At 39.8% G+C, this 25,782-nt stretch overlaps 2 protein-coding genes across 5 annotated transcripts in view; one reads left to right on the top strand and one right to left on the bottom strand.

Moving 5' to 3' along the window:
- The window catches only part of LOC117824922 (rho GTPase-activating protein 42), a 72,209-nt gene extending 53,781 nt beyond the window's left edge, over positions 1-18,428 (top strand). The window contains exons 7-25 of one of the 4 annotated variants that reach the window (XM_034700427.1): positions 1,194-1,298; positions 2,500-2,629; positions 2,982-3,082; positions 4,824-4,933; positions 5,611-5,667; positions 8,345-8,423; positions 8,757-8,796; positions 9,093-9,155; positions 9,351-9,425; positions 10,665-10,749; positions 10,943-11,001; positions 11,333-11,438; positions 11,663-11,822; positions 12,857-13,007; positions 13,273-13,662; positions 14,019-14,175; positions 15,890-15,952; positions 16,036-16,115; positions 16,984-18,428. In XM_034700427.1, the coding sequence (XP_034556318.1) occupies positions 1,194-1,298; positions 2,500-2,629; positions 2,982-3,082; positions 4,824-4,933; positions 5,611-5,667; positions 8,345-8,423; positions 8,757-8,796; positions 9,093-9,155; positions 9,351-9,425; positions 10,665-10,749; positions 10,943-11,001; positions 11,333-11,438; positions 11,663-11,822; positions 12,857-13,007; positions 13,273-13,662; positions 14,019-14,175; positions 15,890-15,952; positions 16,036-16,115; positions 16,984-17,072 (2,100 nt within the window). In that variant the 3' untranslated portion in view covers positions 17,073-18,428. Of the gene's footprint in view, positions 1-1,193; positions 1,299-2,499; positions 2,630-2,981; positions 3,083-4,823; positions 4,934-5,610; positions 5,668-8,344; positions 8,424-8,756; positions 8,797-9,092; positions 9,156-9,350; positions 9,426-10,664; positions 10,750-10,942; positions 11,002-11,332; positions 11,439-11,662; positions 11,823-12,856; positions 13,008-13,260; positions 13,663-14,018; positions 14,176-15,889; positions 15,953-16,035; positions 16,116-16,983 lie in introns of all 4 variants that reach the window. The other 3 variants (XM_034700426.1, XM_034700429.1, XM_034700428.1) reach the window with 3 other exon arrangements.
- Positions 17,406-24,596, bottom strand: pgr (progesterone receptor). The gene is made up of 8 exons (XM_034700430.1): positions 23,640-24,596; positions 22,637-22,746; positions 21,566-21,682; positions 21,033-21,338; positions 20,544-20,688; positions 20,292-20,422; positions 19,740-19,897; positions 17,406-19,625 (listed from the first exon to the last, which is right to left on the bottom strand). Exons 1-8 carry the CDS (start codon positions 24,536-24,538, stop codon positions 19,470-19,472), a joined length of 2,022 nt encoding a protein of 673 aa, XP_034556321.1. The 5' UTR covers positions 24,539-24,596; the 3' UTR covers positions 17,406-19,469.
- Positions 24,597-25,782: the final 1,186 nt, after the last annotated feature.

Raw genomic sequence — 25,782 nt, 5'->3', positions numbered from 1 at the left:
GAATGTTTGTACTTACTGCTAATGGAAGTGGCTTTTTAAGTGTGTCTTGGATCTTTTCCTGAGTGAAGACACAATATTACAGTGCATTTCTCACAGGTATACATCTAGGCTTGTACACTCTCTCATATTTGTCATGTGCATCACAAAGTCTCTGCAATATTGTCGATCCATTTAGAAGAGGTAGTGGGTAAAATTGGATAAAGTGGTTGTTGTCAAAGAAAACAAGACAAAGTGCAAGCATAAATCCAAGCCTTTGTAAAAAGCCTCACCCTTACAGATATGTGAAGTCAATTCTAACATCTTTAGGGAGGGGGAAGTGACCAGGAAACGTTAGGTTCTCTTAGGTGTTAAATGTCTGGGAACGTGAGATGGGAGCAGAGTGGCTGTCTTAAAAGCCCCCACTCCCATTTGCTATATTTCCACTGGCAGGTCACCCAGAACTTAGGCCAGAAATGCAAATCTCCAGGCTCCAGGTAGTGGTGTGGGAAGTGACAGGGCTCAGCCTAGCCTGTGATGAATCTGGGCACGGAGAAGATGCCACATCCTTGAATATTTGACAAACAAGTCTCATCTTAGAAGTAGAATCAGTGGTTATGTCTGAGGTTTTGACTCAGAGAAGCTCTCATCTTTCTCTGTAGTGAGGAAGGGATCAGTTCTTTCCTTTAACAATACTGTTTGTTATACCGAAATAAAATCAATATGTGTCAGCCTTAGAGAACTAAAACTTTCTAAAACTTGCTCCTTTTTTTTTGCTCTCCTCTCCTGTGCAATATTCAGTGCATCAACATGATCACACTTAATTTTGTCAGATTTGCTACTTCATTATCTCACAGACTAGAATCCACTTAAATGGGAAGTTAATTACATTTTTACTGACAATGCAGTAATTACACTGAAATTATAGTTTTACTCCAAAAGTGGTTATTCACAGGGTGTGACTCACAGAATTAAAGCAAATTCTTTACTTTTGGAAGCTTATTTGATAAATCACAACAGACTTTATTCCCCATGTGTTAGAGACACTAAATGGTAATTGTGTTGTTAAGAAAGTCATCACAGCATCTGCTTTTCAACATAGAAATTTAAAGTTGCAATGCTTCTTATTAAAGTGTCCTCTCTGGTGTGAATTGTAATCAAGCTGTGTGTTGTTTATTCAGTCAGTAAATCAGTTCTAAATATTCTTCCTTATCCAGCTCCTGGCCTTTCTTCAGGGTTTGTTTACATTCTACCACGAAGGATACGAGCTGGCTCATGAATTCGAGCCATACAAACAGCAGCTCCAGTTCAACCTACAGAACGTAAGTCTCCACACCTCAGGGGTTGCACACAAAAGCAACCAGCCTCGTAATCAGATTCTGCAGCTTATCATACCACGACATAACAAGCTGAGTTTTCACAAATGGATAGCTGTGTGATGAAATGGGATTCTCTGCTGCACAGAGGATCAATATTTTCAGAATGCTGTGTTGCAAGGAGTCACTGCAGGCTATTTAATGGTAATGTGTCCAAAAAACAAGGGACATTTGGGAGTGAAACTACAGCTGCAGCCGTGCCCCCGCCTTCCTTCACCATGGCCCCTCCACTTGTAGCCTGAGGGCCCAAATTTCTTTTGACCTCAAATGTCAGCATCACTGCCCTGACAGTTTCCACTGCCTGACCCTCAGTACATGTCTGAAGATACAGAGAGCTCTAATGGTAGTGGGAGAAGGTGAGACTGTCTCAGCTCCTTGCTACTGAGGGAAATGAAACAATCTTGTTATTTTTCAGACCCAAAAAAAAAGGATTTCTGAGATCATCGTCACTAAATTTAGATTATTAAGTATTGAGTGTATCTGTATTTCCTAACAGTTTGCCAGTTTCTCAGTAATCCTTTCCCCAAATGTTCTCTTAAAGCTGCCCAAATATGAAACATTCTTTTCTTTCAATGGTCTTTTTATTGAACAACACTCATGATAAAAACACCAAAGCACATGACAATTGACATACAGAAAAAACAGCCTCATAATAGTTATAAACGATAAGGTAATGATCAGTTAGTCAGATAGACAAAAAAATAAATGAAAGAAAATAATAATAATAAAAAACAGGACAAAAACAAACAATCAGTTTAGTTTTTATAAAAAGAAAAAAAGCCCCCCAGCCCTCCCATCTCTTTCTAAATAATATACAGTAATAATGGATAAAGTAGTATAAACTAAATATTTAAATTAATCAATAAATAAATAAATAATAATCAAATAAACAAAGAAAAAAATGGAAGGCAGTGAATGCACTGATTTAAAAAAATAAACTTAAGAATAGTAATAATTGAATTAAATTAAATTACAAAAAAAAAACAGAAGTGGAGGCTACTCCACATTTTTTAAATATTTGTCTTTTCCTTTATTTGTCTCATTTCATTCCTTGTTGTGGGTGAAAAAAAGAGGTATTTTTAAGATGGAAAAATCAAGTCTCCCTCTGTTAATGAAACTGTAATCCAATCTTTCATTTTCTGCGCAGACACGGAACAACTTTGTGAGCACCAAGCAGGAAGTGGAAAAGCTGATGAAGAGGATAAGATCTGCAGATCAGGACTATAAACCCCCAGGCCAGTGGACGATGGAAGGCTTCCTGTACGTCCAGGAGAAACGTGAGTCTTTCCAGCCGGGCTCCCAGCACAGCCAGACCCCCCTACCCACTTTTAAATGCATGGTTTTACATCCATCATCATAAACATGTCTTGACTTCTCCCAGGCCTCTGCAGAAAAGATTCTCTCACACAGAGCTCATAATTCATCCTGTTTACTGATTCACTTTGATGTGCTCTCAAACAAGGGGGGGAGATACCCGAATGGTAGATTTTTATCAGCGGTGATAAACAACTTTTGATTTATCACACTTTAATTGCAAATTGATTTTCTGAAGTCTTTCCAGAAGCCTGGGATTCAGAGAAAAATATTTTGGCTCAACCGCTATTTTGTTCTTTTTTTACCCTGTCCTAGGTCCTCTGGGGTGCACATGGACACGTCACTACTGCACATATGAGAAAGGCAGCAAGACCTTCACCATGAGCAACACTGAAACTAAGTCAGCAGGGAAACAGGTAGTTTAGATTAGCAGCACAAACAAATGATAAAAGCTGAAAGACACAGAGCAAGATTAATCCGGGTGGGTGCAACAAAGATTCCCTTTGAGGTTTATAGAATTTCTCAACCTAGAGGGGGAAAGAAGGGAAAAAAGTCAAGATGACAGAGCTGTGAATTGGGCACAGAAAACAAAAGGCTCGTAAACTCGAGGCGGACTGAAATGGTTCAAAGATAGCTAAATCCACAAATAACAAAAAAGGGAAAGTCAAGGGATGAAAATATCTTTAACAGAGAAAGTTTAGCTTCCTTTGTTTGTACACAACAAACTCCCAACAGTGTCACTTTATGTTAATGCATATATACTTTCAAACAGATGAAAACTTTTCTGAGGGCCTGATCTACTAAAGTTTTGCGTGTATAAAAACACGTGCAAACTTTATAGTGCACGCAAAGCTGATGTACTAACCGGGAGCACCAAGGATTGCGTCTGTCAAATGCACAAAATAGCACTCGCTATCCATTTAGCGTATTTGCCTTCATGAATACGCAGAATACATGTAGATTATCAGAACACGCAAAATACTGGGAGGAGGAGATGCAAAGGTAATCATTTAGCACACACAATTTGATTTATCAAACCTGAAGCGGATAGCGGGCGGTGTTTTTGCGTCTATATTTAGCACGTTTTGAAAGGTAGGTGCAAACTGGCACAGCGTTACTCACAAATGGCTGCGGTCACTGTGGCGAGAAGAAGGCATATAGGGCGGTCTGCACCACTTTTGCACTTGTTATCAATTGCGCACGCAATCATAGTAGATCACCCGCAACACGACCACTTATAGCACGTGCGATATTATAGTTTGCACATGCAAATTTGCGCTCGTTATTTGGGATCTTAGTAGATCAGGCCCTGAGAGTTCAGAAAGATCATATCAGAATCGGAAATACTTTATTTATCCCAGGGAGGGAAATTCAGATATTACATAGCTCTTATAAACAGTATGTAAGAAAGTCAAAATATTAATAGAAGGAATAAAATAAGAAAGAAATAGAAATAAAGATCAATACAATTCAATTAAATGGGGCGCTGGTGGCCTAGTGGTCCAAGCGCCCCACATGCAGAGGCTACAGTCCTCGCCGGTTCGATTCCCAGCCGGTCGACCATTTCCTGCATGTCTTCCCCCACTCTCTACTCCCCACACTTCCTGTCTCTCTTCAGCTGTCCTATAAAATAAAGGCAAAAAGGCCAAAAATATAACTTAAAAAAAACAAAAAACATTAAAATAGAATAAAACAATAATAACAATAATAATCATAATAGTAATAATAAAGTATATACAGAAGTGTAGAAAAGTTAGAAATATCATTAAGTTTTAACTGTTTCAAACTGTTTTTAGATACATGAAGTTTTCACATTTTCCAATAGGATAAGAAGATAAGATAAGATATACTTTATTGGTCCCCTATTGGGGGAAATTCTTTTGTTACAGCAGCTTACAACATGAGACAGGGGAATACAACAGTGTACTAACATAGTTAAAAAATATAATAACAATAATAATAGCAATGATAAAGGAAAAATAGAATAGAATAAAATAAAATAAAATATGGCAACTATTACAGATGTATACACACTATGTACACATAACATATTACATGCTTACACACAGTACATGCTTTCTGTATGCGTTGAATATTCTGTCATTATTTATTGTAATATGTGTTTATTGTTGTTGGATGTGCTTCTTATATTTTTAGAATGGGCTAGTCGTGAACCACGCAGAGATGTTCAAACTCAAGTCCTGCATTCGGAGGAAAACAGACTCCATCGACAAACGTTTCTGTTTCGATATCGAAGTGGTGGAGAGGTCTGTGACATCTACATGCTCCTAATAATGTCTGTCTACTTACATAGACTGAAAACATATAATGACAAAACATGGAACCCTGTAGCATGTGATGGTACGTTTGAGGAAAGCAAGTGGATGAAATGTAAAAAATCTTGTCCTCAAATCTGCATGCAGACATTTGATATCACTGTTCTCTATATTGGCTTCTGGAAAACATTACTGTGACATCCCTCCAGTGATTTTCTATTTTGAAGTTTACATGAAATGATATTAAAGCTGAACAAGTGCTTGTAGTATTAGCTGTCTGTCAAATTACAACTCACTTGCAAAGAAAGAGTCTTCATTTATTTAAGGCACACAATGGTTATGTCAGATCTAACATTTTAGGACCGATTAAGCTCACTTAGGAAGTTTATTTCTTATGCACTTTGTGTTTTATTGAACCCAATTGATACTGGCAGTTAACCCAGATTACCATGGGATCCCGCAGCAGTGTAAGAGCTGTTAGGGTTTGATTGACATCTTTTAAGACTCCCTGTTTTCCAGTTTTGGAATGTTTTCAGCTCTGTCTGTGTCCTGCATGTTCCTCAAGCCCTCTCCCTTCCGAAGCTCTTGTTTGTTGAATGTCCACAGCATCTACATTGACTTTATTTTTGAACCCATTCCATCTTCTCTCTGTGTTCATGTCGATGTAGAAATGAGATCTGTCGTGGAACTCTTTTCAGACCGCTTCAGTTTTTCTGTAAAGTCCGGTATGTGAACTGACCAAGTGCTGCCGTTTCAGAGCAGTTGCATGTGCTGCATGTGTGCTGCTAACCTCAGTCTCATTCACTCTCATATCCAATCCTAATGATAATCTGTCGCTCTCTTACCACTTCCCAGAAATCAGACCTCCTGTAGTCAATAAGGCTACAGGACACAAACATATTCTCTAATTATTTATACTTCTCTGCAATTACTCAAGCAACACACTGATGAATGTTGTTCTGAGAATCACTTAATCATTTTGTCTCTCTCCAGAAGTTTGAAATCCTTTATCTGTATGGGATCATTCAGAACTGATTTGTATTTAATGTTGCACTGGGGAATAGATTAAGTTATTCCACAAAGATCAAACACCTTCAGGTTCTCCTCTCGCTGATTAACCGTGGCTAGAATGATTAAGTTCTGTTTTACGAGAGCTTGATGTGAGCTCATTATTGTGATGTGTATTTCAGAATATAGAGTTGGCTCATCACTGCGCATTATTGTTGCACAGGGCCAGCACTGCTCACCCTCGCTGACTGTTGCTGAGCTTGGACAATAACTGCAGTTTATTTGCAGGACAACTCATTTATCATAAAGAGCGTGGCCCCAAGGTGCTTGTTCCAGCCACAAGGACAATGAGGGCCGAGCTCCAGTCAGCTCCTAGCTCGTGCATTCATCCTCATTATCATAAACATGCTGTTTCATATAAAGCCCAGCTTGAATCAGGCCAACCATCTCACAGCCTTTTTAAAGGGTGGTTTCACACAAATAACTTCAGGGGTATTCAGCCATGCAAGTAGTTTTATTCTATTTGTCCAGATTTTGAGATATGCATATTTGACACTTCTAAACGAGTAGAGCAAATAGCATTACTTTTCTGTCAAAACACCAAGACAGATTAGAATACTCAAATATGAAAGAATATCATATACATTATGTAGGGGAGAATGGGGTTGGTTGTCAAACTTTTTACTGTTTTGATGATTGCTCATCATCAAAACATCTTTCAATAGTCATTCCTACATTAAATTGAAGCTTAAGGCGTTGGCTTGAAATGTGTATCCCTCTCATTTTCCAACTCATTGTAACAAAGAGGTAATTAACTATCAAAGACACTATGACACATTGTGACAACCAACCCAATCATGGGGATGGTTGTCACACACTATGGGGTTGGTTGTCACACACTATGGGGTTGGTTGTCACACACTATGGGGTTGGTGTCACATGGTATTTTAATGGGAAAAATCTTTTTAAAAAGGCAAGAAGGCAGAACTAAATTTGAAAGTTTAATTGCACTGACAAGTGATAGGCCTGCATAACTTAATGCATTTTAACATAAAATGAGCAAGGAACATGAACAGGAAACACATCTTTAGGCCAGCCTATATAACAACATAAAGAACAAAACAAATAGGCCTAACAATAATGGCCTACTAAACTTGGCTACATGCAGTCACTGCCTGAGTTACAGTGATGGCAAATGTAGGGTCTGCACACTGATTTTGCCAACATAGAGAATGTGACGACCAACCCCAATTGGAATTTTTTGCTAGCATCAAGGCTAACAACCATCTAACAAGTAGTTAGCTAGCTAATAAAAATCTGAACTATAGCTTTCCCCTCACACTTTGTAAGGGTAACACTTGTTTTGCTATAAACCCATCATTTAAAAGCCAGAAGAAAAACACTGAGGAGCTGAATATTTACAATTTGACATGAAGAACACAAAAAGTCCTCTCACCTTAAGTTCAGCTGTCTTACTCCAGAGAAGACTATGTAGGTGAGCTCTGATCCTAATTCTGGAAATGTCAATACCCCAATTTGAGAGACAGCGCCCTCTGGTGGTGAGATATAACGAGTGTGCCAACCAACCCGTGTGACAACCAACCCCGTTCTCCCCTACTGTATATCTGTTTGTGTATGATTAGAGCTGAATAGTTTTTTGAGGGAATGTCCAAAATGTTGCCATAAGAGCGTGAAAAGGTTTATTTTAAGAAATAGAGACACTCAGTAATAGGAGATGTTGTAGTAACGTGATTAAAAGTCTTGAGTGTTGGGAACATCAAAAATAAAACTCCCTCCACCTCTGCTTCCTTTTTCTGAAATCCATAATTGCACAATCAAAAAGAAAACCTTGTGAAATAAATCTAAAACTATCTGCATGGCGAGTTTCCCCAGCAAGTAAGTAAGTAAGCTCATTACAGGCTAAAGTTGACATTGCTCTATGCTAGTACTAACTATCATCACTGGGTGGGTTTTGTTTTTGTTCACCAGTACAATCACATGGTGTTATTAGGAGATTATGAAGGTACAGTAGCAGTGCTGTGTAACAACAGCAGATAAGAGTAATCTAGTCTGAAGCTATGAAACACACAGTGAGATGAGACATGAAACACAAGATCTGCTGTGCCGAACACAGATGAGATTGGTGTATGCATGTTGGGGGGCAGCAAATCAGATTCACTGTAATATAAAAGCACATGTAGCATTTAATTGGGAGTGGAATGTGAGGCACCCAGCCAACCAAGGGCACAGTTTGAAGTCAAGCATTTGCACATGAGCTATTTTAGTCACACTAGTCCTTTTATAGTGGTATCAGCCAGTGTAAACATGGCCTGTCCAGGGGCCCCAAGGCAATGAGATCAGACTGAGACCAGCTTTTCTCTGAAATCTTTCCAGGCATGGCGTTATGACACTGCAGGCACTGTCAGAGTCTAACAGAAGATTGTGGCTGGAGGCTATGGATGGCAAGGAGCCGGTGAGGAACTTTGCCTGTTTGTCTTTGAAATATTCATTTTTCTGCTGGCTGCTGTTTAGCCAGGAGGTTTTTTACTTGACTGTTTGACAAGAAAACAACACCAAACATGAATTTTTTGTTCACTGGCACCCTCTTCTGGTGGATTCAGGCGGAATCTTAAGAAACTATGACCTCACCACCCACTTGTGCTAAGAATAGGAGAGTTTGCTATAAGCATATGAACTCTGGGGAAAGAAAAACAGCCAAACACATAACCTTCTTTCCTGGGACTTTATTCAATTTTAGCCAACAGGTTCCTAAACTTTGCAATATGTTTTTTTTTACTTTCTCTAGATTTACAACCTGCCAGCCATATTAAGCAAGAAGGAAGAGAGTAAGTGTGTCTTTTTATCTTTCCTGACACATTTCATCTGAAATATATAGAATCAGCAATGTAAGAATTAACATGAAACCCTCTGCGCACTCTCTGTTACTTTGAGCTATCTCTGTTCATTAACACAATTACTTGACATCCACCCACTCAGCTGACATAGCAGAGCCTTCCAGCACAGGGGTTGTATCTTATTAGTCAGAGCACAAGCATAGGGGAATGCTTATTATTCCTGCATGATGCGTGGTTAACCCTGACGGTAATTGACGTGTCAACTTTATTCTCCTGTTGTTTTACAGCATTTCTTAATGAGGCAGGCTTTAACTTTGTAAGGAAATGCATTGACCTGGTGGAGATGAGAGGTGAGGCTTTTCAAATCTCTCAGCTTTCATCCGTCAAATGACTTGAGCTGCAGGTCTGCTGTGTTAATGATCAACAATGTGCCCCGCTCATTAGTTGGCATGACAGCACGTGGTATTGACATTAGCTTTAAATGAATGGGAAAATCTTTAAACGTTGTTCTATTATTTCATTAACTTTCATTTATCTGAAAACAGGCATCAACACGATGGGCCTGTACAGAATCGGAGGGGTCAACTCCAAAGTGCAGAAGCTGATGACCACAGTGTTTTGTAAGTGGTGACATACAGTATATTAAACTTAGTATAGATGTCCAGATTTTACTAATCTACCTGCTATAGTTTAATAAACTCCCCTCTGGAAGGGTTGTCAGAACAGGTGCCTACCGACACTCAGTGGTTAGAAGTTATATGACTCTTAATTAGGTTGTAAACCTGCAATATAAGCACAAAACACAACTCAAAATTAACCTACATCAGCACTGCCAGTACAAGGCGTACCAGTCCTGACGCTTAATAGTCCTGGACCCTGTAGAGATGGTGGCTGACAGGAGAATTATGACCAAGCTGTAGTCTTTGATGAACATTTTTTTTCTATATACACTCTTGTTGAAATTCTTCTTTTTGTTTGCTGCTGTAACTCCATGAATTTCCCCATTGTGGGACGAATAAAGGAGTATCTTACCTTATCTTATCTAACCATGTGAAAATGAAACTAAATGAATTAACTACACTTTTTGGTAAGACCTGCCCACTCCACACACACAGTTGGGAGAGCACACTCCTATCCAATAAAGCCATGTTATGCTCTCATGAAAACATCCATCACTTAAACAGAACAATGATTGCAACTTCTGTGAAGTTATACAATAGAAGAACTACCTCTGAGATCTGTGTTTGCTGGGACAAAAATCACAATAATTGTTTATTAAAACAGGAATTAAGAAGCCTCCTCTGTCCTTACAGTTGTTTTTTTGCACTTAAGTAATTGATGACATTCTAACAGGCTCCAGTGAAAACAAATAATGAGATATTTTGTAATTTTTAATGCTTGAATACCTAATTTTGTATCACCTTTCAAGCTCTAGTGTATAACTGCTTGTTTTGTCAAGCATATACAAGTTAAAATGAGAGGTCTGGTAGGTATGCTGGTGGTGCAGAGTAGAGGAAGAGGTCCTCCTTGTGGTGTGATAGTGTAACAGCCATCTGGCCTCATAGTACTTAGTCATTACCTTATTAGATGACCCTAGGTAACCTTGTTTGTATTCATAACATACATGAGAAGTAGAAGCGCCTCATTGATTTATTCAAATCTGTCTTAAGCTTGATCTACATTTCTGTGAGGCTGCACACATGTCCTCCTGTGCATGGGTGTTAATTTGAGTGTATCTACACAAGGAGGCACTTTGTAACCTTAATGCTCAGGTCATGTCAGCTTGTATTGTTTTTTTTTCCAGGCAGTTTACAGCTCACGCATTGTTGTGATATAAAAAGAAAATGTGTTTCCAATAGCATCCAAGGCACCAGTGCATATGGACCTGGACCCAGAGACGTGGGACAACAAAACTATCACCAGCGGTCTGAAGAATTACCTCAGGTCAGCTCGCCCCACCAGCTGTGTGTCTTTTAGCTGTCAGGAATCATCATTACCTCCATTATGCCTCTTAGAAACCTCTCTGGTGTTAGTCATGCGTTCAGTGCTGCCTGTGACTCACAGAGGCTGCTGACTGGATTTCAAAGACCCATGTCACTCAGGAAACAAACGACGACTTCTCTCTTTTATTCACCAGGTGTCTGTCTGAGCCTCTAATGACCTTCAAGCAGCACAAAGATTTTATCATGGCTGTCAGTAAGTTGAGAAAGGTTCCAGCTTTGATGTTGTGTTTTTCCAAACTGATCAAATTACTTTTATTTCGTGCTTATCAGGGACATCTTTATGGGCACTTTATCCATGTCATGACTTTTCTGGGAATCAAATGAGCAAAGACTGAACCTCTTAAAAAAAAAAGCCCACGTCATGAGCAGCACATAACTTATATGTCATGCCTAAGCAGGAAGTTAATTATGTTTCATCTCTGCTCATTTGCTTTTTCCTGCACCTCTGGATGAAGTTTAAAAACTCAATAACTGGCATCTTGCTATTTTCTGTTCTCATTTTCTATCCATTCGCCCCTCCTCAGAGTCAGACGACCAGAACTACAGGGTGTGTGCTGTCCATGCCTTGGTCCATAAACTGCCAGAGAGGAACAAAGAAATGCTGGAGCTCCTAATAAGACACCTTGTCACGTATGTGTTGCCGTAATCAAAAGAGAGCCGCATTTAGGAGGAGATAAAAAATGTTCTGAGACTGATTAAATTGTGTTCACTGTTCAGGGAGAATTAATGCATTCGCAGATGTCTCTAAAACTGTCAGTTTCAAGAACATATTGAAGAGTAATGGGTGTTAGGGGTGTGTATCAGCAGAGAGCAGAACGCATCACATGTGTAACTCCTGTGTCCTCCACCTTCAGAGTTTCCACACAGAACCAGTCCAATCTAATGACAGTGTCCAACCTGGGCGTGATCTTTGGGCCCACCCTCATGCGCTCTCAGGAGGAGACTGTGGCGGCCATGATGAACATCAAGTTTCAGAACATTGTGGTGGAAATTCTTATTGAGAACTTTACCAAGGTGAGTAGCATAGAAGTACATTATGATTATTAAAAGTAATCATTATAATTTTCTTGAACATGTGGTTTGTCCTTTCATGTTTTTTTGTTTGTTTTTGCGAAGTTAAGAGTACTTTTATGCATATTTTTAATGTTTAAAAAAAGGATACAAAGCATTATTCTGCATACAGGTGGATGATATGCATACTATCTTATATCTACAATTCTACAATTTCATTTAGCAGATGCTTTTTTCCAAAGCGACGTATAACACAAGCAAGAATTTAGACTGGAGGGAAAATGAGGTTAGGGTTAGAGGGCAAGACGACTGACCAATACCAAGGGTTAGGTTTAGGCATTAACCCCAAGTGATTAGGGTTAGGGTAAGGGTTGGGTGAGGCGATGTGTTGCAAGTAAGCCCAAAGGTTAGGTTTAGGCGTGAAGTCCATGGACCAGCAAGAATGGCTCGGGTTAGGCACCAAGTCCAGTGACAAGCAAGAACCCCGACTGGTTAGGGTTAGGCACCAAGTCCAGTGACGAGCAAGAACCCCGACTGGTTAGGATTAGGCACCAAGTCCTGGATCATGTTTGGGTTAGGGTTAGGGTAAGGGTTGGGTGAGGCGATATATTATGAGTAAGCCCAAAGGTTAGGTTTAGGCGGGAAGTCCAGTGACCAGATAGAACTCCGACTGGTTAGGGTAAGGCACCAAGTCCTGGATCATGTTTGTTTCTTGCTGTATTTCATTTTCTGTAACATTAGTTGTGAAAATGTTTATTGATCTCTAACCCAGTTCTGATGAACACAGCTTTTAGGTTTTTTTTTAAAATAAATTATAGGGGTTTACATGCAACCAGATATCCAGAAAGATAAATCTATCAACATAAAATGTTTTGCAAACTTCAGAAATTAAACAAAATTCATTAGTCCCAAATTATATTTTGTAAACTAAGCAAGCAAACAAACTCCAGATATCCAATTCAGATAGCAAATATTTGTTATGTATAAACAGATTGTGATTGTGTTGAGTAATCAGTGAGCTTGTCTGGACCTCCCAGATCTTTCACCAGCCTCCAGATCCAAACGTGCCCCTGCCTCAACCCCAGAGCCGGCCCGGCTCTCGAAGGAGCAGAGCCATCTGTCTGTCCACGGGGCCCAGGAAGCCCCGCAGCATCTACACGCCAACACTGTGCCTGGCAGATGCAGAAAGTGAGTGTCACAGCAGTGATTACCGCAACAGGTCATCACACCGCGATTTCATGAACCTGTCGGCGGCATTTAATATCCATCACAACATGTGCTTGTTTCTGAGAGATTTACCTTGTGTGTTTTAAATGAATGCTATCATAGCTCACTGAGAATCGTCTCCTAAGAAGAGAGATATTTTCTTAAGCCATAAATTAACCTCAGTGAGTTTATCACTCAGCAGGTTTTAATGAGGGCTGTGTGTGCCTCTTTTCTGGTCCCTGCATAGGTGACACATTCAGCAGCAGTCCAGGCAGCACCCCCATGGGCAGCATGGAGTCTTTGTCCTCCCACTCCTCTGAGCAGAATAACTCCTCCAAAACAGCTTCCTCTACTCAGGTCAAGGACAAGTCGCTCCTGGACCTCCGCCGAATGCCATCACAGCTCTCAAATGGCCCCAGGAGCGCCGTATGTGTCAGCAGCCCAGAGTCCAGCTCCAGGGAAGATGCAGGGCATACAGATGGAGAGTCAGAGGATGCTCTCAGCCTGTCCTCTGTGAGCACCACACCCAGGCTGTCTCCTGCCCCCAAAAAAGCCCCCCACTGTCGCACTGACCTCAGACCAGCCCTGCTGAACCGCTCAGCTGCTCCCTCTCTGAAATCACTGCATGTACCTGAAGGTTAGAGAATTATTAAGTAATGCCAGTTTAAACTTGTCTGTTATTAGTTTGTTGATTTTGTTTCCCTTGCAGTAATGGAGTGGAAATAAAGCTCGTGAAAATGTCATTTACAGGACAGAATTCATAAATTGGATGGTTTTATTATCATAACTTATTCCTCCAAGACTTAATACATTCATAGATGAAACCAACCCCTCAGACTGAAGCATAACACAAACAGCAGTGGTAAAATAATATTTATGTGTCTCATTTCTTGAGCCACTTGGCACATTGAGCTGAGCTGTCTGAGTAATAAACTTTAGTATCTCTGTGCCGTTTACACAGATAGGAGTTATTATGTGTATGTCTCCCTCCAGGCCGAAGGAGCTGCTCTGGATCTGTCCACAGTCTGTCAACACTGGAGCCCAAAGAGGGTTTAAAGCCTGCTGAGCACCCAGACCTGCCACCAAAACAAGTGATTCGCCGCAGGATGGACACCTCAGCCATCAACGGCTACCAGAGACCTGGCTCAGTGTAAGGCTAATAATCTTGGTTATTTTAATCTGTGATTAATGAAAGTAGTGATGATGTCAAATTGCAGTGTGATTACATTTATTTTTAGGACATTTTCTCAATCCCAACTTACCTAAACCCAGTGCAGTTGAATAATAATAAGAAAAAGCATGTAAATTATAGTAAGACTTGGACCCCCTTTTGTATATATTATGACAGCCTACAAGTCCCTCTAAATAAGAAATGAACAATAGCAGAGTAGAAGAATGGATGCCACTATTTATTTTTTTATTTCTTTCTTTATTTTATTTTATTTTATTTATTGATTTTTTCTCTTCCTTTTCCAATTTCTTGATTACTATTAATTTTGTGTGTGTGTGTGTGTGTGTGTTTACTTATTTATTACTGTTATTTATATTTTTACTAATGAATTATCTTATTTCCCCTATGCTTACTTACATATGATGTAAAATCTGGGATGTGGGGTTGAAGGGAGGGCTAGGGTGGGGCATGGAAGGGGAAAGGCAACCTTAAACACTGCAGCAGCTGCTCTATGTATTGTTTTTTTTTGTATGTATTTACCAGCAATGTATGCTGCAAGAAAACATTATCATGATTAAGTCTATGGAAAACCCAATACAAAAAATAAAAGAGAAAAAACATGTAAATTATTAACCAAAATCTAATAATAGCCTTTTAGAAAATATCCATAAAGCATATTATACAAGTTTTAAAATATGAGACCTCCAGCTGTTCATGTTGTAATCATTGTAATTCTGATATTTTTGTGTATAGTGGGCTGTTTGTCCAATTAAATAAGTGATTTAAGTTGTTATCTTCTTTGAGAAGAAGTGATGTTTTTATCATCAGAGGGTCACAAAATAATAAATGATCTCAAAATGATAATGATAAAATGATAAGGTATCCGAACGCAGCAACACTCAGGCTCATGTAGATTAAAAATCAGCTATGTTGGTCGCATCTGTAAATAAGACATGAGGACAATAGTTCAGCAACATTTCTCTCAGTCTTACTCCCTCCCTCTTGTCTCTCCCCGTCTCCGTCTGAGTCATCTCCTCCTCCTTCTTTGCGAGAGATCAGATGAGTATGTGTTAGTAGATTTATGTCTTTTCCTTTCTGGTGGGAGAGCTGGCTTTAATTGCGCTCAGCCTGCTCTGGGGTTGATGTGACCCAGCAGCATTCTGCGCTCGTTCTCTTGGGACAAATAGATTGTTTGACTTGTCATGTCTGAGGGGCCAGTCACACGGTCTCGCAAGTAGTTTCCCTGTATAGCACCCAGTTTGCCTTAGGCTCTGTTGTCCCCTTGACTCTAAGGTTGTTGTGTGCAGGGTCAAGTGTAACCTTGTTATAGGGTTTAACTCAATTCAGTACCATACTGAAACCGAGTCCACCCGGAGGAAGGAAACCCTCCTGTATTGTGTCATAGCGCATTTCACTGCGTTCTAAACAATAAGGATCACTGGCAGGGTCAAGAGAAAGTGTACAGACTAGTTTTTGTCTAAATTAAGTCAAGAATTCCTCCCTGAAGCAGTCCTGCTGATTTATAGACATCGATGAAACAAAGTGAATTAGACGAGGAAGACTTACTCTGATTCTGACTGCAGCTCGTTTTTTACTCTAGATGACATTATTTTCTAAACACATGATTTCTCAACAGTTTATTCTATCCATGATGTCATCAACTGCAATGAACTATGTCCTCATATCATTTCAGGGTTGCTGCAAGAGCACTGCTTTTTGAAAATGCCTCCTCCCAACAGTCTGTTCCAGTCGGAAGGTGAAGTAAAACATCCCACACCTAAATAATCCAACTCTCATCTCAGACCTGCATTGTCATTACCTGTTTTGTTTTCTTTATAGAGATGCCAAAGCAATGTATTCCTGTGAGGCAGAGCACAGCCATGAGCTCAGTTTCCCCCAGGGGGCGCACTTCTCAAACGGTGAGTTAAGCCAACGAAACACAAACACTATTTGCTTCAGTTGACAGATACTTTGCTGCAGAAGTCCTCACATCAGCACACGCTCCTCTTTGCAAAGCTGATAGGACATTTGAAAAGTGTACACAGACAATCTGGTGTGTGTACTGGAAGCCCACAGTGCATTCTTGGCTAATTCCCAGTGTTATGTTGAGGCATAAAACAGATTTGCTCTTGGCGTAACACCCCCATATGCATTGCTTAAATCCAAACAGCCTGAGGGTTTTTTATTGCCTCTTGCCTTTTTCCATCGAGAGCTGACTTGGCCCTGAATCAGTGCAGGCAGGTCACTGTAACCTGGTGATGGAAGGCACCAGTGCCTGTTCCCTGTTAACACAGCCAGCAGAGCCAGCAGCCAAATGCAAAAACGTCAACAAATGCTCCCCCTTCACTTAACAGCAGGCAGACTACTTTTATTGCTGTCTACATCAGCGGGCCATTTTTCTCTACATCTGTAATCTGAATACCTCTGCCAGATTGTTTAAGCTTTGTATTTTTATATCTGTGCTTCTCAATGCTGTTGCATCTAAGCAATAAGTAAAAGTGTTTTATTTTGATTAATGCTGTGTATATGTGATTAAGCAAAGTGATGCTGCTTTCAAGTCTGCTAAAATGCTCCACGGGGATCGACTTGAAAGAGCGCTCTGACCCACACTCTTCCTCCATCTGCAATAAATGTTTATTTTTCTGCCTAATAGCTTCTTTTTTTATTTTTCCCTGGCTTCTGTTCACTAAGTCAGGGAAATAACGTTACCAAATACCAGCTTAGTGAATCTGATCTTGTTTTATTACATCAAAAGCTTCATTCTTTCTCTCTTTTTTTGTCCTTCAGTCTACGCCTCTGTTGAACCAGGCTGGCTCCAAGCAACACACGAGGGGAAAACTGGTTTAATCCCTGAGAATTATGTTGTCTATCTCTAAGCAGCTGGTAAACATTGCATCTTTTTCATGGCATCCATGGAAATATAATGCACAATATGACTGATTGTTGTGATGTTTAGCTTCTTGCTGGTACCTGTCGTTTCTGCATGTTGTGCAGATATCAAACAGGACAGTTATTGCTCTACATGTCCAAAGTTTACCTCCTTAACTTTAATGGTTTTATTGTAAATTTATTCGGGGAATCATGCTAGATTCAGACGTTCAGAAGAAGTAGACTATAATGAAAAAATGTAATGTTAATACATTTTCCTTCAACTGCACTGATATTTTAAAATCACAGTATTAGATCTCAGAATCACAAAAACAATCACATCGTGTTTCACAAGATTTATTGTCAGTAATATATTACCTTTGAACTTCCCATTCTATCAACATAACACTTTCATCCAGTTGTTAATGGAAAGCTGTAGCTCCAAAGACATGTTGCATTAACTGTAATTGAACAAACTGTGATTATAAATAAGGATAGAATGTAGTTTGTTAGATATTAATAGAAAAAAAGCATAATGGTTTGCACCTTAACTTTCATGTTCATGTGAACATTGTTCATCCACTGAACCTGCTCACCTCTGCAGTGCACTTTCTGTTTAGCTACATGGTACTGTAATGTAGATTACCGCTAATATTTTTTTTGCTAATCAAAAATATTTACCTCTTGTAACTGGTAGTTACTATAAATTGTCACATTAAATATATATTCTGTATGTAAAATGTGTTTTTTTTTTATATATATAATGCAATGAATGCTTTGTTAATGAGGTGAAGCCCTCCTCTTGAGTGCTTACTGGTACACTGGTGTACTATAACAACAACTAGACATGTATCAGAGTATATTATGGAATAGATGTCATTGAATATTTCTTTTTCTATTACGCTCACAACATTTCCAAAGTACAAAGTCCATAATCATCTAGAAAGTGAACTTTATTGACACTATTTCAGCAGAAAAGGATAAAAAAAATGAAATCAGAACAAACTCCTACATGCTTCAGTTATTACAAACTAAAAGTTTTATATCAAAGTCAACCTTACTCTGTTGGAAGTAAGTTTTATTTGAAAGGTTATATTAGACGCTGCACTTGCCAAGATCAGGCTGTTCTTTCCCATTTACATTTTTAAGAATGTGGTGGCCTTGAACACTGATGCTGGGATAATACTCCCCTACAGTCTGAAATTGCAAAGGCTTATCAAGGAAATGATATCCATATCCTGACTATGTAACGTTTGGCGTCCTTTTTTGTTTTCTTTAAATGGAAAGCTTGTTTCCTTGCGATCAGCTACTGTGTCGGGACAGTACATAAACATGTCTAATAATAAACAGCGTGATTTATTAGACCTGTGGTCTGAATTCTTTGGAACAATAAATAACTTTTGCTCACTGCAGTAAGAACAAAAGGTCTGGGGGAGGCGGGGATATTGTTATGAGCAATCATTTTGGACTATTCCAGTATGGTGCTTGCTTCTTTCTTTCCATACCTTTATGAAAATGAGCTTTTAATGATTTTTTTACATTATGAAACCACTTATCTGTCTTTTTTTGTCAGCTACTTTAACTTTCTTCACTTCAAATGTGTTGTAAAAAATGGTCAGAGAGGAGGGGATTAATTACTTTGACAGATCTGTAAGGATTTTTTCTGGATTTAGGCACTTACTGTCACAGTGGGGATTTTAAAAAAGTCTCCCTTTCTGTTACATGCATCATTTTGATACAGATAAAAACAATTTTAAAACATTGTATTATGAAAATAACATTTAGGGCATTGTGCAGTCTGCATGGAGATATCCACGGGGTGTGCATAAGGTAAGTTCTAGTTCAAGCAGGCACATAGTTTATAGTTGATTGTTAAAGCTGGTCATTTCCCAGCCTCTCCTCCCTCAAATAAATTCTGAGTCACTCTGATGCTAGCTGTAAATTTTGGTTGTCTCTTTTTTCTTATAGTAAGAATAAAATATTAGTGGCAAACACTGATTATTTGAATTTTTAAAACTATTTTTCTGTTTCTTTTTTGTTGCTTCAATACAAAAATATGTGTATTTATGGAGGTTCTCAAAACCTTTTTATTTGTCAGCTTGGAAGTACCATTTTCACAAAGGTGGTAGGATTTGACTTGGTGGATAAATCAGGATTAAACAGATTTATTGATTAAAGCCTCTGAATTCATAAGAACATAGTTCTGTCTAAAAAGAAAAAAAGGAACAGGTATGTTTTTGGCCTCATGAACTAAAGTGGCCAAAGACCATGAAAGGTATTAGGCAAAGCATATTCTGTACATGACTGAGTACAATGGTGAATGCTACGAGGAATCCAGTAACTGAAAGATCAGTAATCCATTAACGAGATGTCTCCGCAGAGTAATGAAGTCTGTGCTGGAATCGTCACTTGGAGTGGAATAAGAGGGGCCTCACCATGCCGGCCAGGACCTTGGGGAGCTGGGAGGCAATGACCTCTGACATCATCTCTGGAAACTCCACTTTCATGGAGTCTGCCTGGATGAAGGTGCTCAGACAGAACAGGTTGACCTTCTTCACTATCTGTCAGCAAAGAAACAAACATTCCTGTTTTAGTACTCATCTATGTGCCAGTTATATTAGACACATTAATTAATGATTAATGTTGTTGCACTCAGATCTGCAAGAAGAGCATACATCATGCATAGCATCCATCAGTTTGGTGAGGTGGTAGAATCGCTGTGAGCTGGCCACCAAACTCTTCTCCTTCATGTGGATGGCCTTGGTCAGCTCCCGGACGTAGGCTTGTCTCATCTCTTCAAACGCTGCCTGACTTTTTAGTCCCTCAAGAGGCACTGAGAAGAGACAGGATTTAGAAAATATAACCCCAAACTTTATACTCTTTTTAAATTCAAATTATGACCATCCAAAAAGCTAAAAAAAAATATGAATGAAACAAAAGCACCAGTCAGAATGGTTATTTTTCAAGCTTCAGTGCACCGTTACACTGACTGTTACTTTAATACTGACTGATTTTCTGTCGGTGTAAAAGTAGAATTTGATACATGCTGCAACATGAATCTTATCAAGGTCCAGTCATCTTGTGCAACCCTCCCTTTATTTTGTGGATTTACAGTGGACAGTCATCAAAGCTTCTCATGACTGTTTGCAACACTGTTCACTGAGTGCAGTAAATAAAAACAAGGTCACCATAAGGTGATAAGGTGAGTCATCTTAAAACATGTTTACCTGTGTTGAGTAGAATTATGGCTTTCATGCAGAGGAACTCCTCATGGGTGACTTGCAGATTGGAAAACTCCTGCGGGATGAACTGTATCGCCAGGCACAGGTCGTAAATTGGAGATCTCCTCATTTGCTCCCTGTCAGACAAACAGAACATGGTCAGTGTATCTGAACCACGGATATACAGTCGTCTGTCTATAACCTGTAGACATAGATCACAGTGATTTGAAACCAGCTGCCTGTATGAGCATTACTTACTGACTGAGAATCAGATCAGGTGCAAAGTATAAAAATTCACTGGTGACATTCTGAAAGGAGCGCCACCCGAGAGAGAACACCATCAGGTTCATCCACGAGTACTGGATGAGGGTCATCTGATCATTGATGTGGAGATTACGAAACCCTTAAAAAGAAAGTGCTGATTAGAGAACATTCCATCCTTATCATAGTAGATGTCAGCTGTGTTTTAACTCCTGTACACTGATTTATAATCACACAAAGTTGTGCAGAACTCTGCTGCTCCAGTAATATTTTAGCTCAGCTTGCAGCTACAAAATGCTCCTTAATCTAACATTTCCTATGACAATCAAATAGTTTTATTCCACTTGGATGCACTCCTCTCACTTCAGTACTCATGACATTAAAAGGCCTTGTATTTAAGGGTTTAAGGCTGAGTCCTTGACAAGGTCTGCCTTTGGATCCCCATGGAAACAGCCGCAATGACCCTGAGCTGCAGAGAGCCGTTACCTGGCAGAGACTTGGACCACTTGACGATCCACAGCAGCTGTTTCTCGCAAAGCCTGTTGAGGCTGTTGAGCAGAAGATGCGGAACATCAATCTGGGAGTTGTCATAACCAGAGTGCACGGTCTCTGGTTCAATGTTTTCCAGGATGTTTATGATCTGCTGGGAGAGATGCACCTCTCGGACGCCTGGTATGCAAGACATGGAGGTCAAGGCTTGATTGTCGCTGGACATGGCCAAGTGAGACTGGAACATCAGGGAGGGGGGCAAACCCAAGGCTTTCAAGGCCCCGAAGCGCTTCAGCTTTCTACCTGTGATATGAAAAGAAAAGCTTGGTTAAATCTGATGACAGGGAGCACAGTTTTAAGCCTATCACTGAGCTTTAGTGTTTTTCTTTTGATAAAAAGTAATCTCCTGCAATTCCAGTTTTCTCAATGAGATCCTGTTAAATGTGATTTGTTGTTACTTTACACATCAGTTGCAGTCACACCATTTAGCTGCATTATCTGTGCAAAAAGGAAATCTTGGTAAATAGTACCTCCGAGCATCATTCCAGCTTGGTAGCATTTTCGAAGGCGACAGGCAGGGCAATTTTTCCTTCTGATCTTGTCCACAATGCAGTCATTTCGCCCGGCGCAGAGATAGCTATGATGACCTGTTGAGTGAAAGGGTACAGACAATGCACACAGTCTTAACTCCACTTGATTTTCCAATATTAAGAAGGAGGAGAGGCACATAATGAGGAGAAAAGGAGTTGAAGAGCTCTTGACTATTTACATGGCTCCTTTTATCCACACTAAAGCAGCGCTCTAAGGAGATCTAAAGAAGAAAATGAGATAGAGGCAAGGCTGTGAGGACAGAGTGACACGGCCACGCTGAGACATAGTGGCTCTTATGTATCTCTCGTTTCTAGATAACAAGAAAAACAAGCCCGAGATGAAGAACACGGTGAACACTGGTCAATGTGATACTGTTGCTAATGACCTTTAACAACCACCATAGAAGGCCAGTCAAAAATTGATGTGTTAACTCCCCCTCAGTGATTCATCCCATTTACTGTAGATCTGTGATAGCTTATTGTAGATAACACTATTCAGGTACAGCCTGTAACCACCTCTTTTCATCCTGTTTTTTAAACTTTGATTTTCAAGAAAGATGCCAACTGCTTACAAAAAAAAACTAAATAAGTATGCCCAGGAAGAAAATGTTTCAGGCACCTTGATATCAAATAAGTAAAAATGAAAAGTCACAATAGTGTGTGTAAACTTCACATGCACTGATGCAACAAATAAGATAAACTTCCCCATTGTGGATTAGAGTAGGGAGATGAAAAACGAAAATGGATGGGATAACAGAAAAGAGTCATGCATGTTTGATCAGCTGTCACGGGCCAGATGTGAAGACGTAGTTTCTTTCATATAAAAGCTGGAAGAGGAAGCTGTTAAGCTGTTTGCTATTTGATGACTTTCTCCCCATTCATATCAAAAACAAAGTAATGTAGCTACATGTGATTAACAGTATGTACAAAATGGAAAGTAAATGTTAAATGCTTAAAACAATTATTGGATTAGACTTTCACAATAGTAGGGTAAATTATTTCTTAACTTACCTTCAACTGCTCTTTTAAAAAAGACTTTACAGCTCCCGCAGGTTAACACTCCATAGTGGCAACCAGATGCTTCATCACTACAGATCACACACATTCTCTGAGGTGGCATACTAAAGAAACAAAAAAACACACATTCATTAACTGCTGTATAAATTCATATCAAAACTGAAGACAGGGCACTTCTTTATGACACCCTGATTTTTTTAAGAACAATTTCCCTTACAAACTTTTCACCTTACAGTGAGTGCAACTGTTCATACTCACATGTAATGAGTAAAATGAATGGGTAAAATATCTGAATCTACACTTTTAGTGTGGGTGTGAGTAAACCTTTAATTGTGTACTTTTTGTATTGTTTTTCCTGAAAAATCACAGTATATAAAATTATTTTAAATTACATGAACTAGAGGTGCTGCTTTGAAAGTAATGATTTGCTTGTTCAAGCATTAGAAGAAGTTGCTGGTTGTTTAAGAGGACTCCTTGTTTGTTGAACCCTAAAGCATCCAGGGATAGGATATGAGAGGTTGATGTGAACTCTGTGGTGTCCTCTGTCTCGTTTTTGTGTGTGTGTGTGCTTCCTGTTGTTCCATCTTGTCAACAGCAACATCAGATCAATATGAGTCAGATGTTCATCAACTTTCGTTTTTAATTATCCGTCACATTGAATTTCAGTGTTTCCATTAGCCTACACAGTTAAAGTATTGCGAGTGGGCAGAGGTGACTCTTATCTGATCAGAAAAGGAGAACTGAGTGATAAATTGGTCACAGTTGTGCAGAGCAAATAATTTATCAAAGCACTTGTGTTTTGTTCCTCTCTGCCTATCATGTATGCTTGGCCTGCAGTCTGAGAGAACTCTTGTCTACCTCTTTCTTTTTCTTGAATTGTCACACAAGCATTAAAGCAAAGTTACATTAAAAGTTAACTGAAATATTTTTTTAAATATTCTAAAATTAAGCACAATTATATATCTGCCTCTGTGACTTTAGGTAGTTGATTTCTTACCCAGGGAATGTGGAGTAAAGGGTTTGGTTCCTCTGAGACAGGGCCTGACTCTGGATCACATCATACCCGCTGTGTGTGAATGGGTCATCGGTCACTCCTGTAGGCTGGCACCAGTACTGAGGCTCAGGTGGAGACGGCTGCATCTGCCAACGGGGAGCCTCGCTCTTGAACATGGTCACTTGCGTGGATGTGTGCGTGTTGCCATCAAACTGAATGACAGCCTTCCCTGGAAAACTGCTCCTGGAGTCGGCTCTCCCTTGCCCCGGTTGGTTCAGGTCCATCAGAAAGTTTGGAGATCCCTCTAGCCCAGGGCGAGAACCCGAGGCGCCATGCGTAAAGCTAGTATGCTCTTCGTCTCTAAAGCCAAGCTGCTGCTGCTTCTGCTGCTTTCTGTCACTGTCACAGCAGGAGTCCAGAACAGGTATCTCAGCGGATGGATCAAAGTTGGGAGAAGCGGTCCCCATGATCACAGACGGCTCCTGTTCATCTTTGATAAACTTACAAGCTCCAGTTGTCGAGGAGAGACTTGCATTTGCGCATGTCAAACTTTCGGACGTGGCCACATTGGTTCTCTGAACATTTAACAAATCTTCCCATGTCACGCTGTCACACTTCAGATATTCACCACGGTCACAGAATTGCTTTTCAGTGATTGAACCATCAAGTATGGTACAGTCTTTAAAACCTGCGTTTTCACCAGCTGAATTAATACCATGGACGAGTGTGCCAGCGTTTCCAAAATTACGCACGGAGGAAGACATGCAAGTGAGAGACTGCGATTCGTCAGGTAATTTATTACTACTGTACACAGCTTCAATCAACTCACTTACTCTTGTGTCAGTGGAATCCGCCATAGAAGTACTGATGGTGCTCATCCTTTCGCTTATTTTATTTGCCATTTCCTGCCCCGAGACGCGCACAGTGCTCAGAGAGTGGAGTGCGCCCGGAGGCTGGATGGAGTCTGATAAGTCGTGGCTCAGAGATTTTCCTGTAACCCTCCTCCCTTGTCGAAGAAGGCTGTAACTTCGTATTTCATTCACATACGAGCCTGTTTGATACAATGTCACAGCTGCTCAGTGAGAGGAACGAAATCCAGATTTGACAAAGTATTGGAGGTATAAGGGATTGAAAGTGCGCAATTATTCACTGTTACTAGTAAATAAACCTGGCATGTTATTTCAAGTAAAAGTGGATGCCATGTTTGAAAGTTATATTTCCTCTCTAGCTCAGACACAAGCCTTTCTTAATCCAGAGTGAATCGTGAATAACCCACAAAGTGCCCGAGGAAGAATCAATCCCAATGTATACAGCAGCACTATCATTAAGGAAACATAGCCAGCCAATGAGGAGAATCAATGATGAATCACCTCAATGTCAAGCACCATTAGTCTCCACCCTGCTGATCATGAGTTAAGTACAAAATGGAAGTTTTTGGCTCAGTGATTTAATATTAGGAAGTAAGTCCCTTTGGAAGAGTGTTTATTAGCATTATTAGTATCCATAGTACTTACTTATTAACTCCCTGGTTTAAGAAATCATGCAATAAGTGTAAGCGATATGTTTAATTTAAATGGAGTGAAAAGTATAAAGTCTATGTTTTAATGTGTTGCTGTTTACTCAACCAAATGAAGTGAAGTAACATGATAGAGGGAATAATATTACCCCAATTAGCTTCTGTGCAGTTCCCATAACTTTTAGGAAATTTATAAAATAACCAGATTTCTGTTATCTTAGTGTGATAACATGAAGAGTTATAGTCTTTGAGTTTATCAGTGGAGTATGGGTGTTGAGGATGCATGTAGTTATGATGCACAGAAAGGCCTTGGCCCTCTGTTCTGCGTCATCTGTTTGCCCATATCAGATTTGGAAGGGATTCTCGTGCTGTGGCCTACATAATTCTGTGATAACAGTTTCACAATCACATCTACTCGAAGACATGGACTGGATGACATAATTCTCATACCAGAGGGGGGAAAAAATGTGGTTAGTTTTTTTTATTCTTGCTCCTGTTTTAGCTCTGCCTGTCCCTTTAGTTTCCTTGGTAGAAATGCTTCAGAGTAGCTCTGTTACGGGATCTGACAGCAGATGGAGGTGAGCTGTTTGTCTACCTAACAGGTCAGACTGTTCTCAGACATTTGTCTTG

This window comes from Notolabrus celidotus, chromosome 14 (genome assembly GCF_009762535.1).
Source record: "Notolabrus celidotus isolate fNotCel1 chromosome 14, fNotCel1.pri, whole genome shotgun sequence".
Classification (NCBI taxonomy): Eukaryota; Metazoa; Chordata; class Actinopteri; order Labriformes; family Labridae; genus Notolabrus; species Notolabrus celidotus.
Note: the sequence above shows the minus strand (reverse complement) of the source record. Positions and strands in the feature narration are given on the sequence as shown.